At 37.6% G+C, this 27,353-nt stretch overlaps 1 protein-coding gene across 1 annotated transcript in view; it reads right to left on the reverse strand.

The window, feature by feature from the left end:
• The window catches only part of MCTP1 (multiple C2 and transmembrane domain containing 1), a 451,536-nt gene that overhangs the window by 198,271 nt on the left and 225,912 nt on the right, over positions 1-27,353 (reverse strand). The window contains exons 4-7 of the mRNA XM_024206867.2: positions 25,130-25,209; positions 23,958-24,066; positions 16,757-16,795; positions 5,913-6,083 (exon numbers count right to left, since the gene is read on the reverse strand). Of these exons, the coding sequence (XP_024062635.1) occupies positions 5,913-6,083; positions 16,757-16,795; positions 23,958-24,066; positions 25,130-25,209 (399 nt within the window). The remainder of the gene's footprint in view (positions 1-5,912; positions 6,084-16,756; positions 16,796-23,957; positions 24,067-25,129; positions 25,210-27,353) is intronic.

Consider the following 27,353-nt stretch of genomic DNA (forward strand, 5'->3'; position numbering starts at 1 on the left):
AATCATCCACCAAAGAAGGTGGTCGAGGCATTACATCTTCTTCTGGAGATGACAGAGATATTTGTATTGGGGTGGGGGGTTCACCTCTAGCTTCTTGCTCCTTGAAAGTTTCCTCTTGAGGCTGAGGAGGAAGATATGGTACAGGAGATTTTTCTATGCTCCCCATGGGAGTAGCTAGGAGCTTTCAAAAACTGCTGGTGATAGACACACCAATATGGCTACTGAGGGAGACCATAAGGTAGAGGAGTGGACATCCAGTGTTGATCATACTAATGAGAAGGGCCATAAGGTTATTTATCCTTATGCACGTTCCTCTCATGATGGGTGACCCAGGAAATGGTCTCTCCATGGTATATAGGAGACACCTAGACAGAGATCTGGGCATAAGAAAAATCATTCTTAATGTAGTCCAACAGTGAGGCAGAACTAAAGATGAAGGTAGTTGTCTACCATGTGCAGCAGGTATTGGAGAAGTCAGAGTTACCAGGGAAAGATAAGATCTCAGTGACCCAGAAGATCTTGATACTGACAAGCTAAGTTCCCTCTAACCTGTGCAGCCACGCAGCTGCCTATTAAGCCCTGTGCAGGGGCTCAGGGCTGCAGTGGGGAGAGGTGCCTCTCCCGGCTGGCCCCAACATGGACCTGCCGCAGCAGGGAGAAGCACCTTTCCTTGCCGGCCCCAACACAGACCTGCCCCCGACTTGCGCGACCCGGGGAGAGGCGCCCTTCTCCCAGCCCCCACCTAGCCCTGGCACAGACCTGCCACCACCGGGAGAGAGGTGCCTCTCGCCCCTCCCCCCCCGAGCCTAGGTGCTGCTGTGGGGAGATAGAGTTGGGGGGAGTCGTCTCTCCCTGTCGTACGATCTGGGCAGCCTGCAGCCCAAACCTCTCATCCCCGGCCCCACCCCAGAGCCCGCACCACCAGCTGGAGCCCTCACCCCCACCCACATCCCAACCCTCCGCCGCAGCCCTGAGCCCCACTCCTAAACTCTGAACCCCCCGGCTCCACCCCCACCACATGAATTGTGTTACACATCTCCTCCATATTGGTGCACATAACAGAATTCACTCTGCACATGCACGGGAAAAATTAGAAAGAACACTGTTGACAAGTGCTTGGTACCCATTAGCAATGGGGACTCCAGTTCTTTAGAAACAAAAAGACCCCTGGAGAATCTGAATTCTTGTGGTGCTGAATGTATCTGAGCTGAGATTAAGTGAGGCTCCACAACAGCCATGGTCAATAATAATGTTGATTGCTTCGCTGGTGTCTGTCTCAATCTGAGGGTGCTGATTGTTTTGGAGGTGCGTGTCTAACAGATGGTGACAATACCAAAGATTCTGACATCTTCTGGTGCATTGGTGTAGCAGACTGGGATACCAGTTTGGGTACGAAGATGGATGTTATCAGCCTTCTAGAGTCAGAATGTTTGGGGTCTGCAGATGGTACTGGTTTCTAAGAAGCAGATTTCTTGGGCTTTCTGCTCAGATCATGTTTCATTGGTACTGAAGCATGCTTGGTACCATGGTTGTCAGAAGAACTCAAAGCCTTGATGAGCTCCTGGTACCAGAACTGCTAGGAGCCTCAATAGTACCTATTCCAGGACCTGAGGTCTCCTGGGGTGACTGAGATTTCTTCAAAGAAAAATCTCTGGTGGGAGACTCAGGACTTCTCTTCCATGGAGTCTTGTTGGTACCTTCATTCTTATACTGCGAACGTCTCTGTCACTTTGATACAGAGGTTGACGGGGCACTAAGTGCACTTGAAGACTGGTGTACAAGAGGGTCCTCCAAACCCAGGTCTGAAGCTGGTATCAGGGCTTCCTCTATCATAAGAAGCCAAAATTCAATTTCTCTGTTTCCATTTCCAGATCTGCTATTAAAAGTAGTACAGATCTTACACTTGGATAGTATATAGGTGTCCCCTAAACAGTGCGGGCATAGAGAACCACCTTTGCTAACCGGGGTGGACCCCAGCTGGAAAGGCAGTGCTTGAAGCCTGGGGAACTTAGCATAACAAGTGATAACCCCTGATAGATGCCCCTCAAAAAAAAAAAAAAAAAAGGAGGGAAGAAGGTGTTAAATGGAAAAAACCAACAGAAATAGAAGGGGGGCTCATTCAACTAATAATGACAAATAAATTACTAGACTAGACTAAACTAAACTATACTAAGTTACAGTAAAGGTGAACTCCAGGAAAAAAAATTGGGACCAGGTAAAATAAAGGTTCAGTCTCAGGCCACCAGGCAGTTGAGAAGGAACTGAGGGTGGTCTGTCCGTGAAGCTCACACATCCGCTCTAGACATCCTCAGTCCAAGGTATGAGGATGTCTAAAGTGGATGTGTGAACTGAATGGGCTCTGTTACTGAAAATCTCAGATCAAAAGCACATGTGCATTGGGCCCAGAGGGATGCTACTCAAAGAAGAAACACATAATCAGGGGCGGCTCCCAGCACCAGCGCAGCAAGCACGTGCCTGGGCTGGCAAGCTGTGGGGGGCGGCCTGCCGGTTGGTGTGAGGGCAGCCGTCAAGCTGCCTTCGGCGGCATGCCTGCGGGAGGTCCGCCGGTCCCGCGGCTTCAGCGGTAATTCGGCGGCGGGGACGCTGAAGGCGCGGCACCGGCGGACCTCCTGCAGGCGTGCCTCTGAAAGCCACCTGACTGCCGTGCTTGTGGCGGCAAAAACCATAGAGCCACCCCTGCATATAATTTATAAACCAAGCCCTCTCTAGAGAAAAAGAAGTAATCTCCTCTATCGTAGCTTAATAGCAGCAGTAACTTCTATACTGAGCAGGAGTGGAAATTGGCCCAATGTCTTCCTTATGGGGCAACTACACCTCTACCCCAATATAACGCGACCCGATATAACACGAATTCGGATATAAAGTGGTAAAACAGTGCTCCAGGGGGGCGGGGCTGCGCACTCTGGTGGATCAAAGCAAGTTCGATATAATACAGTTTCACCTATAACGCGGTAAGATTTTTTGGCTCCCGAGGACAGCGTTCTATCGAGGTAGAGGTGTACTGACTTCAACAAAGGCCACAACTCCACTGGATTTATCACTAGGAGTCTTACAGACCTTTGAAAGAACTAAAAAGTGCATTCTTTAATCATTTTTAGTAGAATTAAACATCCAAAAGTTAACATTAAAGTGTGGGTGAAAATTTGGTTTCAGCATTTTGGTTTGTACATATAAAAATGTGTCAGCTTAGAGATGCCAACAATTCAAAATAAGTAACATTCAACACAACTCTGTATAAAGCACATGGCAATTAACTTTGTTAATTCTAGCCTCTATGTGGGACTGGATGGGTGGGCAAGTTGTGGGAGATGCAAGAGGATGCAGGAGAGCTGATTTCACCCTACTGATTCTATGAACAGACCTTCAGACATCTGAAGAGCTTTATGGTATCAAATAAGAAGTTAATGACAACACAATGCATAGGTATTATAATTTCAAAATTTCTTATAATTTAAAAGTTAATCAGAGTTAGGGAGTGAAAAGGTCAAAATAAGACAAGAGTCCACCATCCGTATAGTAATTGTGGTTCAAGCCCAAATACCAGCATAGTAAAAATAAGGAACATTCATTCCAACTTTATTTGCAGAATAAAGACACTAAGAAAAAATATGGAAATATGTGAAATATGGAACAATTGTCTGAAGACAACTGGCAGTTTCTAAAACTATACAGCATAATCACATTGTCCCTTCCCATCAGTATCACGTCATTCACTTTGGAACTACAAGAGCGAGCTGTTTGTTTCAAACAAAAAACGCAAGGTATGGAAAAATGGTACTTGAAAAAAGTACCTAGATCAAAAAAACAGGCAAAATATTCCCTGTAGGGTTTTCTAAAGGAAGAAAAAGTGGTTTTGGCTGCTCTGTTATTAGTCTTTAAGTCAGCCTTTGTTTTGCCCAGGTTGGTCAAAGCAAACGTTGCATTAAGAGATTACTTTTTAGACATGTAACACAGAAAAGTAATTTTGTTATTCTTCAAGCTGAAAATATGTTGCATGTTACTTTATCTGAAATGTTTGAAAAGAAATTTTATTAGTTTCTTTGAAACCATGTTCAACACAATGTTCTTTCCAAAAAAAAAATATGGTGTCTTCTGACCTCTGTTGGCGCAAACAATGACAACGTAGCTATTAAGCTATAGCTGATTAGATAATTCTAAACTGTCTAGTCCCCCACAGTCTGAGTTTGTGAGAAGAACAGTTTGAAAAGATAAAAAGAGAAATATTGGGGGTGGGGGGGAAGCAACACAGAGCTCATATTGACCATCCTGGCAACCAAACAAAATACAGTGCTCATGGCTGTGCCTTCCCACTTCCCCATGCCTTGCCCCGTTACCCTCACCCAGCCCCTTGCTATGAGGACCAACCCCTTTCACACCCCCTGCGCAGTGCCCCAATGCCCCCAGCTAGCCCCTCGCTTTGGCGGTCTACCCCCCCCCCCATATCCCTCCCGTGCCGTGCCCCATTGCCCCTGGCTGGCCCCTCACTCCGGGGGGGCGTACTCATAGAGAACAGCTCCCTAAGCCAGCCTCTCCTCCCCGCTGCATGCCAAATCCCTAAAGTAAAATCCACCTTCCCTTGGAAACAAGGGCTTGCTCGGCTGAAGGGAGCCCACCTAGCTCAGTAAAAGGAGGTGAGCCCAGTACCAGAAACCACCCTTCCAGAAGCAGCAAGCAACCCTCCCTCACCTTTCTCCTGCACAAGTTATTGCTTTCTCCTTCCCCCACTCCCTCCAAACACTCAATGCAGATCTCTAAGATGAAACTCTCTTCCTCTTTGGACAGGAGGCAGGCAAGCCCAGAAATCCAACCCAATAGGAGCAGCATCAAGAATTCACCCTTCTCCTGCACAACTCTCACCCTTCCCATCTCCAGAATACTGACTTTCTGAGATAAAATATCTTATCTCTTCAATAAGGCAAGACAACTCCTCTAAAGGAGGAGTAAGAAGTAGGACTGAGTGGACTTGTAAGCTCTAAAGTTATACATTGTTTTATTTTTGAGTGCAGTTATGTAAAAATAATAATTCTATATTTGTAAGTTCAACTTTCATGATGAAGAGATTGCACTACAGTATTTGTATGAGGTGAATTGAAATACTATTTCTTTTGTTTATCTTTTTTACAAGGCAAATATTTGTAATAAAAAATAATAAAGTGCACTGTATACTTTGTATTCTGTTGTAATTGAAATCATTATCTTTGAAAAGGTAGCAAACATCCAAAAATATTTATTTATTTATAATGGTATTTTTATTATTCTGTAGTGTTATTAAATCTGCAATTAATAATAATTATTTTTTTAATCACTTGACAGCCCTAGTTGTAATCCGTCCCCACAGCAGCCTGGAAATCTGACCAATTAATTAGAACAATGAAAAAAGAAAGGAAAAATAAATTAAAAACACTAAAATTGTGCTATTACTTGCAGTCAGTGTCCTGTAAGGATAGAAGTCATAAGTGGGTGACCAGTTCCTGCAGTAAACCCAAACACACAAACCAGATTGGTTTGATCTGCAGGTGCTTAAGTCCCATGCAGACGGAAATCACCGTCACGGGCACAAACAACCCCTGCATGAGGGCAGGAGAGAGCCCGGCACTTGCTGAATCCCTAGATGAGAGTATTGGTAGTAAACGTAAACTCCTGGGCATGTTACCATAACATTGCTGTATTTGGCATATTGAAAAATAAAATAAAAATTACTTTTTTCCAATGCTTCATTTTCTTCATCCACATATTTACCTCAATTTTAGTAATAATAAATGACAACTACACAAAGGTTCTAGGAGCTGTAACACCTAAGCAGTAATACAACAAAGTTCCAGAAGTATTAAAATAGTCATTCAAGCAGAAGATCCCAAATGTTAAGTACGAACACAGTTAAAAGAAGTTACCTTACTCTTGTACTTCTGATGGCCCAGCCGGAATTTCACATAGGGATCACTCAATCCATTTGCATCCATGGGCTTCAGTTCACATCCCTCTATCAAAGTGATACTGACTATTCCTCTCCAGAGCTGAGATTTTCTGTGCATGTCTGACAGGCGTAAACTCTGGGGCTGAAACTTCAGGTTAAAGAAAAAACAGATTTAGTTAAAATATGCAAACATTTCTTTTGTAATTTATTCTTCCGGCATTTATTGAAACATAGGCTGAAAAGTTTGTTTCCCTTATCTGTAGATTTTTGTTTTTTTTTTTACAAATCAAATACAGTGCCAAATACACAAGTAAAATAACCTCTCTATCCCTACTCAAGATCCCCCTGTTTATGCATCTAAAGATCGCATTAGCTCTTTTGGCCACAGCATCACATCAGGAACTTGTGTTCAACTGATTATCCACCATTACCCACAAATCTTTTTCAGAGTTACTGCTTTCCAGGACATAACCTTTTCCTCCCCTGGCCCACAGGAATAATTATGCTACAAATAAATATTTTAAGATCTGATGAAGAGGCATTGTTTGAATGAATGAACCTGAAAAAGGAATGTCAAAAATATTATGGGAGATGAAACCTTGATTAAAATAATGCAAAGCACTATGAGAAGCAGGAAGGGGGCGAGGGGAAAGAGGGCTACAGAAGAGGAGGGAACCAAAGTTCAGAATGATAATCTGCAGTCACTAAAATGATTCTTATACACACAAACACTTGACTATTATGGAAAAACACCAGGGGAGGGCCAATCTTACAGAGGCACCATTTTAGATTCTCAGCAGTTATCTCTTCAGTTTTGCTGATGTCTATGTAGGCCACTTCCTAATTTGACCACTGATATTTAAAAACAAAACAAAAAATGAAAAGCTTAATTGAACTTAAGTACAACTACTAGTTGATCTACTAGCCACATGTCCCAAAAGGGAATTTAGAGAACAGCCTCACTGGTTGTGGAAAAATCCTTGTATCCTTTTAAAAACATATCTTCAGATTACAAAATGTTCTCTCAAATTTGTTCTAAAAAAACATCTCTTTTGTTTTCTCTCAGAAATTCTGACACAGATGAAGAGTCCTTATTTGCAGTAGTTTGATATGATTGGCTATCCAGAATTTAACCTGACATTTCAATATTCAATAAAAGAAGCATGCCACGAAGTGTACGTGCATCAAAAGAAATATTTCTACTGTCAGTATTCCCTCCTGTCTATTTGTAATATTATATAATTCTGAAGACGTCTCTGCCATCTTAATGATAATTCCCATTCTCATTTACAAAGCACATCACCACACAAAGTAGTTCTAGAATTAGGGTCGACAATAAAGGAAACTCATTATATAGTTTTTGTCTTCTATCCAGTACAATACCACAGTATAGTGTAAATGTCAGAGATAAATTAGCTGTGTTTGAATATTTCAGTTAGTGATGTAACTGCTCTTTTCACATGTCTTACAAACATTGCAGAAAGTTAGTATGTTTTCACCAAAGTGAGTCTGCTGACTACGTTTAGTGCACGTTCAATCTCTGCAAAGGAAAATGGAATTAAACTTCAACATATATTTGTGTGTTTTGGTAACATCAATAGTTTTCTTCTATTCAAGAAGTCCAGGACTGGACTAAAGTGATTATCGAAACCATGTGGAAACTTGGTGCTTAAACCATCTGAACTTGCGTAACAGAGTGAACACTGAAAACATTGACATTTATACAGAAATATTACTTACCTGTTTTGATAATTAACCAGATAGGCTCTCTTCTTCCACTCACATTTAACACAAATATAAGCCCTACTGAATCTCTGGTTGTCTTTTCAAATATTAGTGTGGTAGCCACTATTCTCAAGTGTTTTGCTCTGCTATTGATTCTTACCTTCTATCATCCCAGTAATTTTTCCTGTAAACATCATTTATTGCTGGCAAATTGACATCTAGATGTGGATATTTTATGAAAGTGAAAATTCTCATACTTTATAGATTAAAGTACTTTTTAAAATTATATTTCCCCTCCCACTTCCAAATTATACTAAATTATTATTGCAACATACTAAATCATTTTCTGAATTAAGAAATATCATACAAATCAGTATTTTTGTTTGCTGCCATAATCTTTATAATATAATGTGCTATTTCCCATTTTTTTCTCAGCTCATGAAGCCTCATGCAACACTAGAGGCTGTGCCTCAATTCTAATAAGGGAAACCATTTGACAATGCTGCCAACACTGAGCGGGAGGGGGGAGGAAATCAGTGACTACAAACTTAAACATCTTGAATCAGGCACAAAATCATTATAAAATACAGCCACCACTTTCAGCCTTTCACTTTGTACAAACTCAGACTTGTTCCGGAAGTGCACACAGCATTTTAAAAAAATCAGTGAGATGGGTAAAGCAAATGTTGCACTGTTACCGCAAATCCTTTTTATAAATAATACATGAAAATGTATATTTTAGACAACATACACAATTCTATCACTGAGTTCTGACAAAAACTGTGGCTGTAATGCAAGTTAAAGTTAAGTGCATAATTTAATGTTGTAAATGGAAAGGAAAATAAATATTTAGGAACAACATTCTTAAATATTCATCCTTCTTTTGTCAATAAATGTCATAACTATTTTACAAAAATTTGTAGGTCTGGTGAATCAAAAGTAATTTCCAAACACACACTGCAGGATGCCAAAATATTTTTACTGGGATGCTGTTAATTAAAATAAAAACTTGCTATAATTCAGACTATTTCTAGGTGAAGTGATGGAGAATGGACTTCAGTCTTTTTTTTTTATTATACCAGCTTTATATACTGTAGTACTAATATGGTAGATAACATTCTTAATGGAGCACTACCAGAGCTCAAAACAACTTTTCCTTGGCAACTGAAGGTGGAGGAGGGAAGAGAGGGAAGGGGCTTTTTTTCTGAACCCATAAAGTTTGCTACTTCAAACTACAGATTGGAACTAAAAAATTATACTGACTACAGACCTAATTAAGAGCAAAGGCCTTATTTTAGAAGACAATTTCTTATCTTCACATTTCCCCCTAAATTTTACCAGTACACCATGACATGACAGAGAAGAGCTGATAATGGTTAATGACTACTTTTTTCCATTATGTTTGACTAAAGGTGCAAGATAATCTGTTACTGCACCTTTCCTTAAATTAAGGCACTTAGAGGGTTTTACTGATGTGTTTAATGTGTCATTAATGTATCAAATTTAACTATGCCCTCCAGATTTAAGGACCAATCCTGCTTCAGTTGACGTCAATGGGAATTCTGCTCTTGATTTCAATGGGAGCAAGAGCAGGCTATTACTGAGCTGAAAATAATTTTCAGTTTAAATGAACAATATTCCCTTCCAGGGCCTTATTTTGGCAAGCTTTTGCTATAAGGTATTATCTTGCATTAAAATTCCTCTGCCAAACTGATGATAATAAGAGTCTTACATAAAAAAGCGTCAGCAGCTGGATTCATTTCTTGGCATGCAAACTGTGCTTAAGTGCACTTAGCATGTTAATTAGACACTCATGAGAGTGCAAAGTGCAAGTGGTATTTATAGATGTAAAATAAAGCTGTTTATGTAAAGACAGAATTATGTCACTGATCACAGCAAGCATTGGTTGGTTTTCCATCAGAAATGCTGATTCAATGAAATCAAAACATTCCATGGGAATGTGCAGATTCAGTCAAAACTTGACAGAAACCAGGCAGATAGGCAGTTTTTCTGCCTGTTTGCCTGTCTGCCTCCTTGGACTCCCCAACTCCTCAGTAGCCTGTCTAACAGGTTGCTGGGGAGTCAAGGTCCCAGGGCTTGCAAACCCTCAGCTCTTTGGTGGCCTATGTGACGGGTTACCAGAGAGCCCAGGCTTCTTAGCGCCCCAACTACCTAGTCAGTATGACTCTCCCTGGGGAGTTGGATAGCCCCTAGGAGCAGGATGAAAAAATCTGTTTTGGCTCTCCCAAAACAATTTTTTTTTTTTTAGAATTTAGCTCCTATGAAAAAATTCAAATTTTTGAATTTTTCTTCTGATTTGCAATTAATTTTTTCCCAAAAAATTCAATTTTCCCCCCATGGGAATTATATTTTTTTCCAGCCAGCTCTAATCATCATATTGGACAGCCAGTACCTCCAGTGGACTCATCAAGAATATTGCCAAAAACTACTCACACGCTCAAAGTTAGGCACTTGCTTAATCACCTGAGGGTATGTCTACACTACAAGAGGCACTGCAGCTACACCGCCATAACACTATAGTGTAGATGCTTGCTATAGAGATGGAAAGGGTTTCTCCATCTCTGTAGTAAATCCATCCCCTTGAGAGGCAGTAGCCAGGTTGATAGACAAATTCTAAGTAGCTGCATCTACTGTGTGAGGTAGGTCGATCTAATTGCATTGCAGAGGGCACAAAATGTTTCACAGCCCTCGGTAACATAACCAGGTCAGCTTAAGTTTTAGGTGTGTACCAGTCCTTAGTCAGGGCCTTTAAGAATGTTTATAATATTCGAAAGTAGAAGCCATTATCAAGTCAACCTCTGGCAACTATTATAAGTTACCACAGACATATCCTATTCTAAGCTTAAGGAAAAACTGTGGTAATTGCATAACATTGCGTGGTTAGTGCTGGAAGATTCAGACTTTTTAATGGTAAACACAAGATTGGCTTCTATAATGGTTGTTGATAAACCAATGTTCTAGTTTATCCAGCTCCAAATCTGGATATGTGACCTGATGCAGACATTGCACACTGCCTGTAAGGCAACACTATCATATGCCAGAATTAAAGTGAGACCTTCTCAGTTGCTTGTTAGGAGGCTTACTTTAGACCCTGATGTTAATCATTCCTATACCACTACTTCATAAGCAAAACTAGCAGAAAGGGTGGACATACTGTATTCGCATAAAACCAACCCATTTTCTGACTCCAGCATAGGAGGATTTAGACCACAGTTCCAATAGCAATTAATTGCACTTATCTCTCACTTCCAATATCTAGGATGACTATTTTGCCTATTTCTAAATCATTACAACACCTTGCACACAGTCCGTTATTTGAATTCCATGAACTATCAGTTAACCATAGTGGATATGGAAATTAGAATCATAGGACTGGAAGGGACCTCAAGAGGTCATCTAGTCCAGTCTCCTGCACTCATGGCAGGACTAAGTATTATGTAGACCATCCCTGACAGATTTTTGTCTAACAGTTATTCTTATGCTGGTTTATGTGCTTTATCCTTACACTGGTCCAATCGTTTTGGGTCTGTAATCTGCATGTGAGGTAGGGTCCCTCTTTGGTCATGCCTGAGGCAGAAAGAATATATCTTAACAGTCATATGTGGGCCCAGCCTGGAGGTCCCTTTCAGAGAGTTTTTCAAAGCATTCTATGACTAGTAATTGGTTAACTTCAGCAAGAATAAATGGAACAGCTTTATGTCAGATATCTTCTCAGTTGAGAAGCTGATTGGATATTTTTGGATTTACTTTACAATATTGTAAATCCAACTGTAGAAAACATTCATATACAAAGGAATAAGGAGGGACAGATCACTGGACGTGCCTTTCTCAGAGAAGAGAAATCGATAGATCAGTCAACATTTTCCATTCTCTATTGAGTTGGTGACTAAATTGACTAAATTATTTGGTGAAGCCAGTTGTAAAAATACAAGAGAGAACACTATATGAATACTAACAGACAAAAAAAAGAGACTATACTGGCAGGATTAAGGTGGAACCATGGCTTGGAGCATCATATTCCTGAACAATTCTGTGTAGGGCAGCTTGTAGGGTCAGCTTCCAGGTTTGGATGTTGGTCCAGGTTGCCACTTTGCATACTCTTTGCTGGACATGCTGGTCTTCTCTACTAAGAATGTGGCCATCGATCTAGGACTGGGCTTTGGATCCTTAAAGTGGGATTAAATCCCTGATTTTGTAAATTGAATACACTCAATTTTATATCCTGTAGAAATGACCTTTTGACCCCCATCAGAGATGAAAGTAGAGAAAAATCAGTTTTGACTTCTTGAATTCTGTTTAAGGACAAAATGGCAAGAATAAAATATTGTGAAATGGAAAATGTCCTTATAAATTGACTCCACTATGTCATCAATGCCATGAAAAATGGAGCAGTAAGTTTCCAACTAGATTGCTCCCAGCTCTGAGACTATGTGTGGACATAACTACTGCTAGGACCTCTAGCATAATAGTAAGAAAATAAAGTGACATTGTACATAGCCTGCACTAGAGTCTCAATGGGTGTAAATGATTAGTGGGCCTGTAAATGCCTGTTATATAGCACTGAGTTTCCTGGGTGGATTAACCTATTCTGCAGTTTAAGGAATTTGAAGATTTGAAGCTGAATGATGAGGGACTACTCCCCTGGAGTGCAAAAGTTTGATACAAGAAGATACATGTCCCCTGAGGGTACTGGCTCTACCTCCAAGGGAGAGAACTTCTTGTAGGAAAAGGTGGAGCACTATCTTGTAGTCCACATTCTTTCCAGGACATCAGTAAATTCAAAACTTTTATGTATTGCTCAGGTATCCTGGCCGCACTGAAGTCAGTGACAAAGGATTTCACCCCAAAAGCGCATTCATCACTTTCTATCAAAGTAAGGGAATTGGTAAAACGCATAAAGTAGCAGAGGAGGCCACTCAAGATAGCACATTCGTTACTGTTTTTTAGTCTGTCTCCCTGTAAAAGAATAGTGATATCTTGCAATTTGATAATATTGCTGAAAAATCTATATTCAGATGTTGGAACTTTCAAGCAATCTCTTAAAAAACTGCCTGGTTCAGAGATCAGCCCAGAGATCTGATTGATGTTTTCCAGCTGAGTCGATCTACTGTTATGTTTAGGGGGCCCTTTATGGGAGTGGTGCTCAGGAACACAAAGTGTAAATCTATCTAATGAAAAAGCGACACAGGCTTCCAATCTGTCCCCATCTCCCCATCAGACCCTGCCTCTGCCTGTCCTTAAGAAATTGTCCTTTTACTCTCCAAAGATCCTTTTTACACTTTTTCCCCACTTCTGATTCTCCCTCCTGTGGTTACAAGCCAGACTGTTGGACTCCACCTGGTCAGAGGTAAAACTTCAAAAGCAAATTACACTTGCATTGTCCTTTAAGGGCTAGTAAACAGGCTATTTGAAGCTCTCAGCCCCCTTCTTGCATAGATAAAAGCAACTTCAGCTTGAATTATATTCATATAGCAAAAACTACCATATCAAACAAATGGAAGGAACATATTCATAAAATATTACAGGCATCCCCATGTCCTTCATGAGAGTAGACTGCATTTTTCAATAAAATACAACTTTGTTAAAGAGATAATCATGAGGAAAGCCTTTAGCTTTTCCAAGTCTACACAAAGAAAAAAAAACCCAAACCAATTGCTGAATGTGGGTAAAATTACGTATCAACCCCATCTGTTTTTTAATAATAGCTTGGATCTTAAAGGTATACATTACATCTCACAGTGGGAGTAGTGTCTGTAAAGTTAGCAATTACTAGAATCATAGTGTGAGTAAACACTAATAATCTAACATTTTGCAACAAACACATTTTTGTTTTGCAGATTTTTATCCCCTTCCTGTTTCTTATTATGATCAGATGATGTTTGGTTTTGGGCAGATAACACATTTGCTCTTGCTGACATATAAATCAATACTGAAGTTCATTTACTGTTTCACAGGCCACAAGCTTACTATTTATCCTTTTGATTTCAACACTAAACACAACCCAATCTCACATTATGCGAGTGCCAGAAGTAATAAGATTTCATTTGGAAAAAAACCCCTATTATTGGCAGTATGGGTGAGAAAGAAAGAAACCTCATTAACGGAAGTCAAGATGAGGAAAATACTGAGTGAGTACTTAAGCAATGGGAATGCCGTCATCTTGTACAAAGGATAAATACTACATTAAAAAAAAAACAATGCTACACATTTCTCTCTGTGATTACTACTTCCTTCAGGCTCAATAATACAGAGGAGATATGTTTAACCCTTTCCAGATAGCATTGCACTGTATAGGAGTATAAAAAGTTGTAAAGGCAAAAGATTGTCTCATTTGCCTCTCTTACTCATTGATAGTTGGCCAACATTTTACAAGGGGGCTCAGACATCATTTTCCCTTTGGATGGAGAAGGGCTGGAAATGAATCTATTTTTCCAATACATTTTCATAACCAACCAATTCAAGTTGATGTTCTTTGTTCATGAAAGCTCTAATTATATTAATAGTTGTATCACAGTACTGTATGCTGGAAACAACTTGAAAAGCTAGTACTGTGGGTTTCACCGCATAGACATAGTGCTGACTCTCATAAGTACCAATTACAACAATTAATTACTGAAAAACTATTTTTAGAATGTATTAGGGAGTTTATAAAAGCAATTCATACCCCACAATCTGTAAAGCCAGATTCCCTTACTATAGGTGCAACTGTAAAGACCTTGGAGGGTTAAAAATGTACTTTATTTTAGATACCCCTAAAAGTTATCTGTATTAGCTTTTCCAATAAATCATATCATGATTTTAGGGTCTGAGATCTCAAGCTCCTTGGTCCACAAATAAATACTGTGTCCTACTGAAGAGGGGGTGGAGCAGAAGATTTCCCTCCTACACAATAATATGAAGTACCTATTTCCAGAAATTCCTTAAACCTCAATGATACTTCATTTAATATTGATCCATCCTGCATCTCAGATTATTGCAATTTTTGAAAGAAATTCTATATTTGTGAAGACAAGAAAACATCTTTAGTACAGATTGCTTTTTTTAAATTTAAAAAAGGCAGCTGTTTGAAGTTTCTCAAAGGTTTGCAACTGTAAAAATAGTACCGGTGAAGATGGACTAATGGGCAGAGTGCAACTGAAATGGCCTAAGATGCATAATAAATGCAGTTTATTACATGGATATGCAATTTATAACCTGACTATCACCATCATATATATGGTAGAAACATGTATGTATATGAACTCCAGTGAATCTGGCTTCAGTGAATTATAGATACATGAATACAATATTTAAATTAATACATTCTGTATGTACCAAACCTTTTTATATGCCTATCAGTGAGAGTCGCAACTGTTAAATGAATTGCTGTTAAATAACTAACATGAAAGTGAATATAAAACAAATTATATAGGTGGGACATTTTGGAGAATTCTTAACTATGATATCATCAAGCATTTTGGATTATTAAGGCTGCTAACTGTCCATCGTCAAATGCAGATAAAACATGAGAAATTGCTTTTCAAACTAGGGAAGTCCCACTTGAACGAAGGTACTACAACATCAGAAGTTAAAGCTTCATTTGCAGGATATGTAAACCAATGTGATCCACCAGCCCCACAACATTTCATTAGCACTTCAGAAGAACTCCAATCTGAGTTCCCAGTGTATTATGGAAATTGCTGGAAAATGCTTAAATTAATAATCATACTTCCATAGCATCTTCCATCTAAGAAGCTAACTTTTGTACAAACATCAATGAATTATTGTTCATCACACTACTGTGAAATAATTACCTGTCATCGTCATTTTACAGATTTGGAAAAGAAAAGAGAGGATAAGTGGCCTGCTTAATCTTACACAGGAAGTTTATGTGAGTGCCAGGAACAGAATCCAGGAACTCGCAACCCTAGTTCTGTACTTTAAATATGATTAAATGATAAATATATTGATTTAAGCATTTTCCATTGAGTATGTAATATAGAATTGCCCTCTGCAATGACACTATAGTTAAGTTTGTTTATATACTAGAAAAGTAAAGCATGTTTTTAAAAAAAAAAAAAAACTCGCCCTTGGATGGCTAATATGTTTTAAGGAATTTACAGGATAAACAGCTATTCTCAAAATCAGACTTTGCGGTCAATTTCAAATCTTGGAGATGTTTTCCTACTTTTTTTTAAAGTTACATAAATAAAAATGAATACAACTCAAGAGCAGTACCTATACTATACACAGTATATGCTTCATCAGAAAGCATACTGTACTTCTGTGGTATCAGTTGAAAAAAAAGCAACAAAAACTTTTAAAAAGTGTGCAGAAATATGCACAGCAAATATGTAAAATTTAACTTTGTTTGGTGTTGGTGATCTCGGTCAAAGTCTTAGTAGACAGATATGTACATTGCATACACAACCATAACTGCTTCCACTATGGTGGAGAGTGTTAGCAGAAAGGCCAACATCTGAACTGGCTTGGAGATAGGCCTATTCAGCTACCACTTGTTATTCCCTGACCTGGTCCCTCAAAATAACGGTTGAGGCACATTGTTGGAGTGGGGGTACAGTAGGAAAACTTGACTACTCTTGTTTCTCCTGTGTCTGTCCTGTGGTTAGAGGATTTAATTCCTTAGAACTATCAAGCTAGAAACATTTGCAAGCATAATTTCAGTCAATTAAAATCAAATTCGAAAAAATAGTTAAAGTGATATTGGGACACAAAGATCCCCATATATCTTTCAGCTTAGCACATGAACTTTTATTTTTAGGCCCTGTTGTGTACAAGAAAAATTACCATACATGATAGGTTACCAATGTTAGGGAAAACACTGCCATGTTTGCCAATTACATAAATAACTTGAAGTGTTTGGATGAATTTGAGACAAGTTAAAAGGTTGTAAAAACACAGTTGAGTAGTTTCATTATTACTGAAAAGGCGCACTCAGTTGTCCCCAAAATTATATAAAAATATAACTTCATAGAGAATAAATCCTGTGCCATCGTTTGCAATGCTAAGAGATATTTAGTATGAAATATGATTCTTCTAAAAAATAATGCTAAAAGACCACATGCTAAGAATTACCTTACTTGATCTTTTCCAACTCTTCCTCATTAGCATGGTCTGTAAATGAAATAAAGCATTTTAATTACCTTTTACTCTGACAGACATAGAAAAAAGGAGGCTAACTGTCTTCCAAAGGGACAATCCACATTTAACCACAGCTTCTGTAGTGACAACAGATATTTTCCAGTGACAACTACACAAGACTGAAATCAAAGCAACTAGAACCATCTCTCATACTCAAGCAAACCCTTCAGATGGATTTGGTTCTCCTAACATTTTTGGAGAAATTAGGATAATGAATGCGAAGAATGTCTAAAATAAAAAAAAAGTAGGGAAGTGGATAAAGCAATGAAAAAAAATCAATTATTTTAAAAGTAATTGCAATTTTTGACTGATCACTTGAGTAATAAGCTTTGAATTTTAGGAACACGTGCTCCAATACTTTAGAGTACTCTAGCTCCTTTGCACAGCAGATACAGCCACAGGTGGATACCTCCTGCATAATGGCATCCTTGGGTGGTGTGCAGCCACTATAGAATCTTTAATACTACCCTCCTATTAGTTAGTAGTACTGGGGATGTGGTCAGGGAAAAGGTGTGTGACTGGGGCTCCCATGTGTCTGGCTAATCCCTGGCCACCAGTGCAGCCTTTAGTTTGATCTTCCTTGCTCCAGGGTCCAGGCTAGTGCCTGCTAATCCTAGGATCAGGTGAACACAAAGGCTGCTTAAATAAGTTGTTCTCTGCCCATCTCCAGACTTGCACCAAGCACTCCTTGGCTGCTCAAGAGACTCTGGCCAACTGAAATATTTCTGGATTTTATTTTCTGCTGCTAAGAAATTAGAACATTCTCAAAATTTAGTTGCTGTGCTATGAAGCACTGATCATGTTCTGCCTTCTCTATAGTTAAATTTCATCCACAGTACTGGGAAGCAATATGTTTTCTAAGGTGTCAAGTGTCTAGCCAGGATGTCGTATACTAAAACTGCTAAAGAATTGAAGGTCTCCAATAACCTTTTATTATTGGCACACTACACTTTCTGGTATTAATCTTACAAAATTATTATATTTGTTCTGACTCATTTTTAAACAAATGGGCCCTCATGATATTACCTCAATAATTTGTCAAAATTTAGCAATCCCAGGAATCATTCACTGTCATTTCTGAGGGCGGAACTAGCATGGACACAGATTCTTAATCACTGAACAGGATAGATTCTACTGGTCAGGATGCAGGGGGACAATTTAGCTGAGTTCCAACTGCACATCAAGCATTTTACTTGAGCAATTAAGTTGTGTACCTTATATTCATAAAAAGGTTGATGTAAGTTTTCATTTAGTGTGAACAAATTAAATGGCATTAAGTTCACTGACCTCTCTTTGTCCCTTGCAAAATAAGCAAATTGTGCACTATGCTTAATTTTAGTCACTTTCTTTTTCAGGTGGCCAGAAAAGAGATTTAAAATATGAGATTTCACTGTCAGGAAATAAAAATACTCCATGGAGGAAAAAAAGTGGAGGGGAGAAAGATGCATGTTATTGATAATCTTAAAATAAATGATGAGATTTTTCCATACCAAAAATAAAACCTTGTTTAACTGGAAAATTGGAAGAAAAATTGTTAACCCATGTGTATTTATTTAAGCTGCTAAGGATAGTTTAAACCTAAAGGGCCAAATTCTGTCCTCAATAAATAATACTCAAATCTTAACAAGTACTTTTCATCCACAGATGTCAAAGGGCTTTACAATGTTGGGTAAGTATTATTACCTTTATTTTTACAAATAGGAAAACTGAGGCATAGAAAAGTTAAGTAACTTGACTAAGGTCACATTCTGACTCAATTGCAGAGCCAAGACTAGAACTCAGATTTCCTGAGTCCTATTCAGTGTACCATACTGCCACCCACTGAATACAGTGTGTTTTGGATCATATCCTAAGTGAGGAAAGAATTGGGCCGCAATAGATAGAAATCTAATACTATTTAATCTCTGAGAAATGTATTTTGTATTCTAGCTACAGAAACGCATGATTGTACGTTTGAGCTTATCAATATTAACACAGGCTGTTGCAGTACAAGTTTAAAGTTGTAGTAATAACAATCTGATCAACTTTCCTTAGAAGTCAATAAAATAAATGCATAACACAAAACAGACTGATAGATGAGCTGCAGGAAATGGTATCATCTGAAAACATTCCATGACTTGAATCCATTCCACTCTTTCATTTTCTTTTTCTGTGATATTAACAACCTTTAGGCAGACACATAAATATTACAGAGGTAAAACATAATAGAATTCAAGGGAACAAACAAATCAACTACATTTTAACAATGGGTATATTTTTTCTAAAATCAAACTAAGATTATACATCATTTGGGATAAACCACTTCAGAAACAAATCAATACCACAGATTTTATTTGTATTCATCAGTAATATCCTTTTAACATTTGTATATTTGAGAATTTTTAGCTTTTATTTTATTTTTAATCTTCTAACATTAGCCAAGCAGTTTATAGTTCTAGAAAACATAATGGAACATGCAGCTCAAATGAACTTACAGTTACTTTGTAAGTTCTCCAATGATGAAATCTGTGCATTGAACTTTGCTAGAAAAAGAGCTAGAAAAATCTCATGCATGCACAATAGCACAAATGACCATGATACAGGATACAAGTTTACAAGAAGCACACTAATATGCTTTTTAAGTCAGTATGCACGCAGTTGTAAATTATATATATGCCATGCTTTACATTACACTTTACAAAACAAATATTTATCATAAACAAATGCAATGAGTTAAAAAACCAAACAAGCTTTATTCATACATGACTCAGATAATTTTAAAGCTAATTTTAGGCCTCATTTTTTCTAATTAGATTTTTTATATATAGCAATTAATAGTGTAAAATCATTCATACAGTACTGCTTAATTTTTGTAATTAGAAATAGCATTTTTCTAGTGCTTCTCATATTTTATTTTTCTCAACTCTTCTTTTGCTTGCATTGATTATCCAAACTGCCAGTCTACACAATGACAAATGATTCAAACTGCATTATTCATGTAAGTAAAGGACAGTGTTAGCACCACACAGCAAATACACAAGATTTTCTGATTTAGAATTGTTGAAACTAGTGCTACTGCAACTAATATATATTTAGGATCCATTTCTGGAAAGGAACTCAAGAAAAATAGCTTTTATAGTTAAAATGGCCTAAAACTATAGAACTACAATTTTTATTCATGATATTTTAGTGATGCATTATGAATGTGCTTATATCAATATTGTACTGAATTTCTTTTAAGCTAGGGTCTCTTTTTCTCCTAGAAGAAATATCGGAAATGTAGAATATTTAGCATAACTTTACACAATTTATACCATCTCACTCTTCCCAGTACCTAATATGCTTTCGCAGATTTTCTGTATTTTAGAAATACAGAATGCATCAAACAACATTATAGTTCAAAGGTTCATATAATTACTGCCAATGTTTGTTCGGGAGGGGCTGAAGAGAGGAACAGAATCCATACAGGAGGCATGAGTACCAGGACTAATCTCCACTGCCGAATGATGATGTAAAAGTTGCAGAGCTCCTAGTGCACTATCCTTCAGGTCAGTAGCATAGGGATACCCTACCCATGGAACCTAAGGATGTTTCTGAACTTATGACATCCTAAAACACAGTACTTCTAACTCCAGTATTTATAACTATTAAACCATGTTTGGAGATGCTCCAAAGATTTCAGTCCTATTCCAAAGTACACTTTAATTAATAAGTATACTGTACCAATACAGATGGCAGAGTATAAAGGAAAATTATTTACTCAAACACTACAGACCATCCGCTCTCATTACTTACTCTGGAACCATGTATGTTATTTGAATAATTATTTTACAAGGACCACATCTTGCCTATGAAGTTGCATAGGAGTAACTAAGGGAAACGTTTTGCTTTATATCTTTAATATAATTAACTGTCTCGTGAATCTCATCTACATTTAATTCCCTGAAAACTACCCTCATTATTACAATACCTTTTAAAAGAACACCTTAGGATGATGGTTTAATTGGAATGAAAAGTTTTTTAAATCTTTATGTATAACTAAAATAAATAAGTAAATAACATGGAAGCTGAACACAAGATATATTGAATCTTGAATCTTTAAATAATTGATGCATTTTTATGAACCAACTTAGTGTTAAGTTGGTAGGTCCTCTTTCCCTCATGGTGACACAAACTCTTTTAATGTAACTTTGCTAGAACTTTACTCTAATATGCCTAGTTTGGCATGCTATTTTTTAAAAAGAAATTTCATCCTCAAATTACAAATAGAATAATGAAGGTCTCAGACCGTCTTCAAAATGGGAGGTCTCAAACGATGACAGTTTGAATGGAAGAATAAAATTGCCCCTTTTGCTAAAATAATATATAGAAAGTAAATGGAGTTGAAGATCTAACATAACAGCATGTCTTCCTGTTGCTACTATCATAATCCACTGAATCTGGAAGAGGCTGCTAGCCAGACAACCTATGCACTCCTGTCCCTTCTCACATTCAGTTTCTATCCCATAAGGTAAAGATCCTGTTGAGCAGCAGGAATGAAGAAGCCATGCTGTTATGAGGTAATATTCAGAATATTTAGATTTCACTGTGTAATGGATGGTTATTCTTCCTGAATAGTGACTAGCACAATATCTGTGTTTGAGTATGTGTGTAAAAAAAAAAAAAAAAAAAAAAAATCTGTAGAATGTTACTTTCTACATCAGAAGTTTTCCTTCTTCTGACTGTTAAACTTTGAGCAACAGGGTTGTTGCCAAATAGCTCAGTAATACCTGCTTTAATGACAAAATTTAATCTCAGATATGTTTTACAATTTACTATCAGAAATACTTGTCATGATGCAAATTTGTAGGATATTGTGCTGAACAAAATGGATGAAGCCATTGTTTAAAAGAGACATTGCACTTTCATTTTTTGAATATGCACACAACAGGTTTGTCTTTTTTTCAGGCAACTCTTACAGAATGTCATGAGGGGGCTTAATGGTGGGAGAATTGTTTGCAGAATTCTAACGCTACAGCATTCCAAGTACCAGGCATACACATTCATGTACTGGTGGTTTAATTATAGCTGGAGGAAAAATGAAAAACAATGTTTCAGTCCTCCACAGCCTTCCTCATCTTGTAAGTAGACAGTAGTTGTATGACACTCCAACAAGACTATGTACTATATACTACAGTCCTGTATTAAACAGGGTAAAATACAGTCTGCGGAAGACCATGGAGACAAACTTTTTTTTCTGTTCTCTTACCTACTTAATCACTTAGCTTGGTTTACTTGACCTTTGATGCTTGCTTCAGGTAGTAAGACTTATGTTTCATTGTTGGCTGTGGCAGAAGGATTTTTTACTCCCTATTTAACACCCAGAAGATTAAAAGGATTGTTTCAATTTTGGTGTTTAGGAATGAGTACTAAATATTTCTTGAAATTTATTTCACATAAAATCTATTTATAATTCAGAGCAAAGACAAATATGTCAACCCAAATTCCATGAACCATTGGGTATGTTCTTATGTGGCCCACTGAGAGGGTGAATGGAAAAGGCAATGGGGAGGATTTACCATCATACAATGGGCCTTAAAACGCATCTCACTATATAACTTGTCAAGGGGCTGATGCTGCTTTCCAGAAAGGATTCTCTCCACTTCCTCTGTGAAATTCTAGGGGGTAAACTAAGGTTTCCCATTCATTTGAATAGAGGAGTCCTTCATGAGATTACAACAATTCTCTGCCCCGTGGGACTAAAAATGTGTGTTATAGGAAAGAGAATCCATGTTATTTTACAGGCACTGTTCAAACTGTAGTTAATTTCTACATTTCTAATTTCTAATTTAGTTAAATTTCTAATGTAAATTGGCCAGCAGCGCTTGCAACTCAAAAGTCAACAGGAGAAAAGATCCAAGCTAAATGCTAAATTTACATTATATGGGCATTTGGAAAAACCAAAGATAACATTTTCAAAATCATCGAAGTGTCTTAGACTCGAAAGTCAATAGGACATACACTTTCAGAAATTTTACACAAAAGATCAAATTTAATGACATAGGTAATAATAAAGGGGTCCACAAAAATATAGGAAATGTAGGAAAGCTCAAGTTTTCTGCATCTAATGGCCAAAATGCCCACATAATGTCAACATTTTCCAGTGTTTTAAAGTGCCCATTTTGATGTTACTGCTGTATCCTCTCTGATTCTATGAAATGTCATCCTTTGAATGAAAAGTGATAGCTTTGCGGTCAGCATAAATAAATAAAAGGAAATATGCTCAGGAATAAAAATTGACACAATATACATGTTAATTCTTCATTACTTAACTTTCTCATATTTTTAAAAGCTATAGTTGCATCCATGTTCTGTACTGGAAACTAAATAAAATTGTCTCTCTTTATAGATTTTAACTGAAAATGAGAGAGAACTAGTTTATGAAGCTGTGAATCAGATTTAAAATGTTGCAGATTTCACAGATTCTTTCTTAAAGCAAATAGTTACCTGGTAAAAGCTTGACAATGAAAATCCATCCTGACCAAAAAAATGCTTGTTTAAGTTATTTAATGTATTTATTTCTGTGCTTCTCCCGATCCCTGAATCCTTGTTCTTGACGATTATTTTTGTGCCATGCCCTTGTCTTTTACATGGCATGATGGATAAGTAAATTACAGTAAGTGCAGAAAAGAAAGGGTCATTTTATTTATGGCACTTTACTAAGACATCAAAAAATATCCAGTGTTTCTGCAATTAAATGCCAAGAAGCAGAAATTCTAATTATTACAAGTTTCCCTCTTCATTCCTACACTGGAATATGCCTGAAATGTTGACACTGCAGCACTAGGTCTAAAATTCTTGAACAAGAAAATGGTTCATCAGTGCACTTCCACATAATTACTAATATTCACCTGGAATTTTATTTGAGACTGTTGTACATTTATGTTCCACCCGGATCCCTCACTATTTTCACAAGAGGATCTAATCTAAAGTAGGACACTTTTGCTCAAATGCATGATAAACACTGATCAATAGTGTCTACTTATAACAAATTTGCTTCAAGATTGCAGTCTCCTCTTCTTATGCTGCTAATCATATGACCATGGAAGGATCATATTATCTATGTTCTGTAAGTGAAAACAGGTTAACACTTACTTGTTGAAACTTTTAAACTTACCACTTCCCTCTGTCCTTCTTTGGGAGCCAGTAGAACTGATAATAATATAGATCCCAGATCATGGTCAGGGTAGTGAGGATCCTTCAAAGTCAAGTTGATATCTGTTGGTCTAGCAGACCAAAAGACAAACATTTATTCTGAATTTCGAGCACCAGTTTAATGATGTTTCTGAAGCATCAGGCTCAACAGAATCCACATTTTATATGAAACAACTTAGAAAATAATTTTTAAAAAATCAATTACTTTAATGAGTTTTAGTTTATTTCTATTCTTAAGGACAGACATCTAAACACATTTGTGTAAGAGCCAGCATGTCTCAAACCTAGATCTGCTGAGCTGCCAGGCAGTGAACATCTCCGTACTGCCACCCAGCAGCAGCTATAACCAGCTCTTGTCCCATTATCCATGACTTGCTGTGGACACAGATCATGGGAAGCCCTGCCTCAAGAGGTCTGCAAGGCAGCAGCCTCACAGCTACTGATTAGCTCCCTGCTGTATATAAACCCAAAGGGTGTTCCAGGAAGTGTCCTGGCAACAGCACACATCTCCTGTAGCTGCCACAATCATTCCATTCATGCTCTTGAAGTCCTGGCTTCAACCTCAGCTTCATTTGGACCTTTCCTCCTGACCCAGCCGTTGAAACCTGACTCAGACTCTGATCCTTGGTATCAACCCCAGCCTGGAACTTGATTATGAATTCCTCTGCTACTCTCAGCCTCAGGTTTGACCTTGCTCAAACCCTTGGTCCCAACTGCCCTTGTTGGGATCCTGACAATTTCAAATTCTAAGCAGCTTGGACATACTGAAGCAATTCAATCTGAACTATAACATTTATTTCAATTAAAACAGAAGAAAACTAAATTTAAGAACAAGATGAGGTACAGCTCAGAACAACAAAAACCATGGGAACAGAAATAAAATGGTTGCATCCTAAGCCATCTGTAGGTACTGCTGCAAGTGTTATGTATGATGACTTAACACAGTATTAACAACATTAATGTTACAACAATGCTCTAAGGCTACGTGTCCTTTGACTGTTAGCTGAAGTGGCAGAGGCTAGTTATTTTTAAGCATCTTGAAAATTCTATTTGCAATGCCACAAGTATGAGATTAGTTGACACCTCAAGGACTGTGCATATATGACTCCATGGACTTTCACACCTGCATCATACCTGTTTAATTCTAGTGACGCAAGATCCATAAAAGCTGAGCCAATGAAGTCATCCTGAAATCCAAAATCATAATCAAAGACCTAAGACATACAAGAGAAGAAAGTATTTCCAGTATTAGAAAACTTTTTTTGAAACTTCCTTAATTAATAAATGTTTCTTAAGTGTCCATTCTCAGAGTAGATTTTCATCCTGTTAAAGCAGGATTACCATAGGGTTCATGCCTATCTGAGGTAAGTAAATTAAAATTTGAAGCTGCTCATTTAAAGTTCAGTGTGTCTACTTATGGAAATGTCCAAGGAACTATCAGATCTGGACTGCATAAAATAATACCAACCTTCTATTGACAGAATAAGCCATTTTATAACAAATCCATTGAGACTGAAGAGGAAAAACAGATGCAAGAGATTTAAAAAAAAAAAAATCACAGATTCAGCATCCAGATTATGAATTATACCTAAATTGTTGCATTGAGTAATTCTATAAAGCATAGGCTGGAGGGCTGAGATATAGTTGTCAGAAGCAAATGGACTGTGGTGGAAGTATTAGTACTGATAATACACCGCTAGCAGTATAATTTTGCAAGGTGCTTTGTAATTCCTTTTTAAAGAAAATTCTATAATCTAAATTAAGCAATTAGGAGATTTACATATGGGGATTTTTATCACTGGAAAGATTAATAAATCAGTATGTGGTGGCTGTTAGCTGACTTGTCTACCACGAGAGGATGGCAGATCTCACGAAGCATCTAAACCGGGGTGGCCAAACTGTGGCTCTTGCGGTTCTTTTACAGTTAAAGTGCTGCTCACGGACCTCCCCTCTCCATTCTCCACCTACCAGACTGGGGTGGGTGTGTGTGTGTGTGGTTATCTGATTAAAGTATGACCACGCAAACCATTGTTGCTACCACTGTTATATAAAAGCAACAAATCTTATACAAAGTGTGACACATGGCCAGAAATGGTTAAGCAGCTTGCAGGCTAAATGACCAAAGCCAACCATTAGAAACGTGTTTAGAAGAGTATGTAAACGGTAATTAGGGCCATTCCATAGAAGATAGGCTAGAACTTTGAAATGCAAACCTATATTGTTAGAAATCAGAGGTGATACTAATTGTATGTGTGTACTCATATCTTGTCAAATGTTAGCCATGTAAACAGATAGTTCCTGTCTGTCACTATAGCTGTTGATTTAAAGATCAAAAGGGAATATTAACATCTAGATGAATCTTGGGTGAAATAATGTCATTGTCTATATGTCTCTTTAAAGTTTGTGATAGACTGCCTAATGGATGAATAGCCTTGTGTTAATTTGGGTAGCTAATTACCAGTGATGCTTAGGAAATAGGTCTACATCAAAGTATCCGTGATTGCCTATTGTTTGCCTGAGGACTCCTAACTGTATAAAGATGCCTGGGTCCCAATTCTTTTTATCTCAGATCTACTTAATGCTTCAGGCAGTGGAAGCTTAAGCCCAAGATTGAGATCTCCAATCCTAAATTGGAACACCCGGAAGAGGTGTTATCAATACAAAAATGGTACCTCAGATCCCAGTTTCCCTTCAATTTTGGATTAAGTCTTTTTTTTTTTTTTTTTTAAATAACCACTCTCTTTTTAATGATTGAATGGTGCAAGGTATACCGCAATCCTGCAAGGCGCTGAGCACACTTACACCCAAGGAAAACAATATAAAGCAATGCAAAATATATGTAAAAAAAAGACACCTTATTTATTTATGAATATCAAAAACAATGGAAGCTGAGAACTCTGCACCTCACAGGATCAGGCTCGAAATACCCTTCAGCAAAGAACAGTTTTTTAAATATGGCAGAAATGTGTTTCATGTAAAAATTATACTATGTATAGTGGTATTCCCATAAATACAAATTAAAAACATTATCTATAAAAACTCATTTAATTTTTTCCTTTTCTTTACTAATAACAATAGACTATTAAAAATTGAAGAGTTTTGGAAACCTAATTTACAATTTTTATTTCTTAATTTTGCATTTCACTCAACTTGGATAAGAAAGACAGACGTCTTCTTTTTAATCAGTTTCACTTTCTGTACTAGCACACTATTGTCTAAAATGACAACATGAAAAAGATGTATTTAAATTTTAAACATTGATTTACCTGATTTTATAAAAATATAATGAAAGACATTACCACTGTTTTGCTTAAAAAAAATACTTTAGAGGATAAAAATTAGCTGACCATGTCCCTTT

This window comes from Terrapene carolina, unplaced genomic scaffold (assembly GCF_002925995.2).
Source record: "Terrapene carolina triunguis isolate 2854851 unplaced genomic scaffold, T_m_triunguis-2.0 Scaffold69, whole genome shotgun sequence".
In the NCBI taxonomy this organism is placed as follows: Eukaryota; Metazoa; Chordata; order Testudines; family Emydidae; genus Terrapene; species Terrapene triunguis.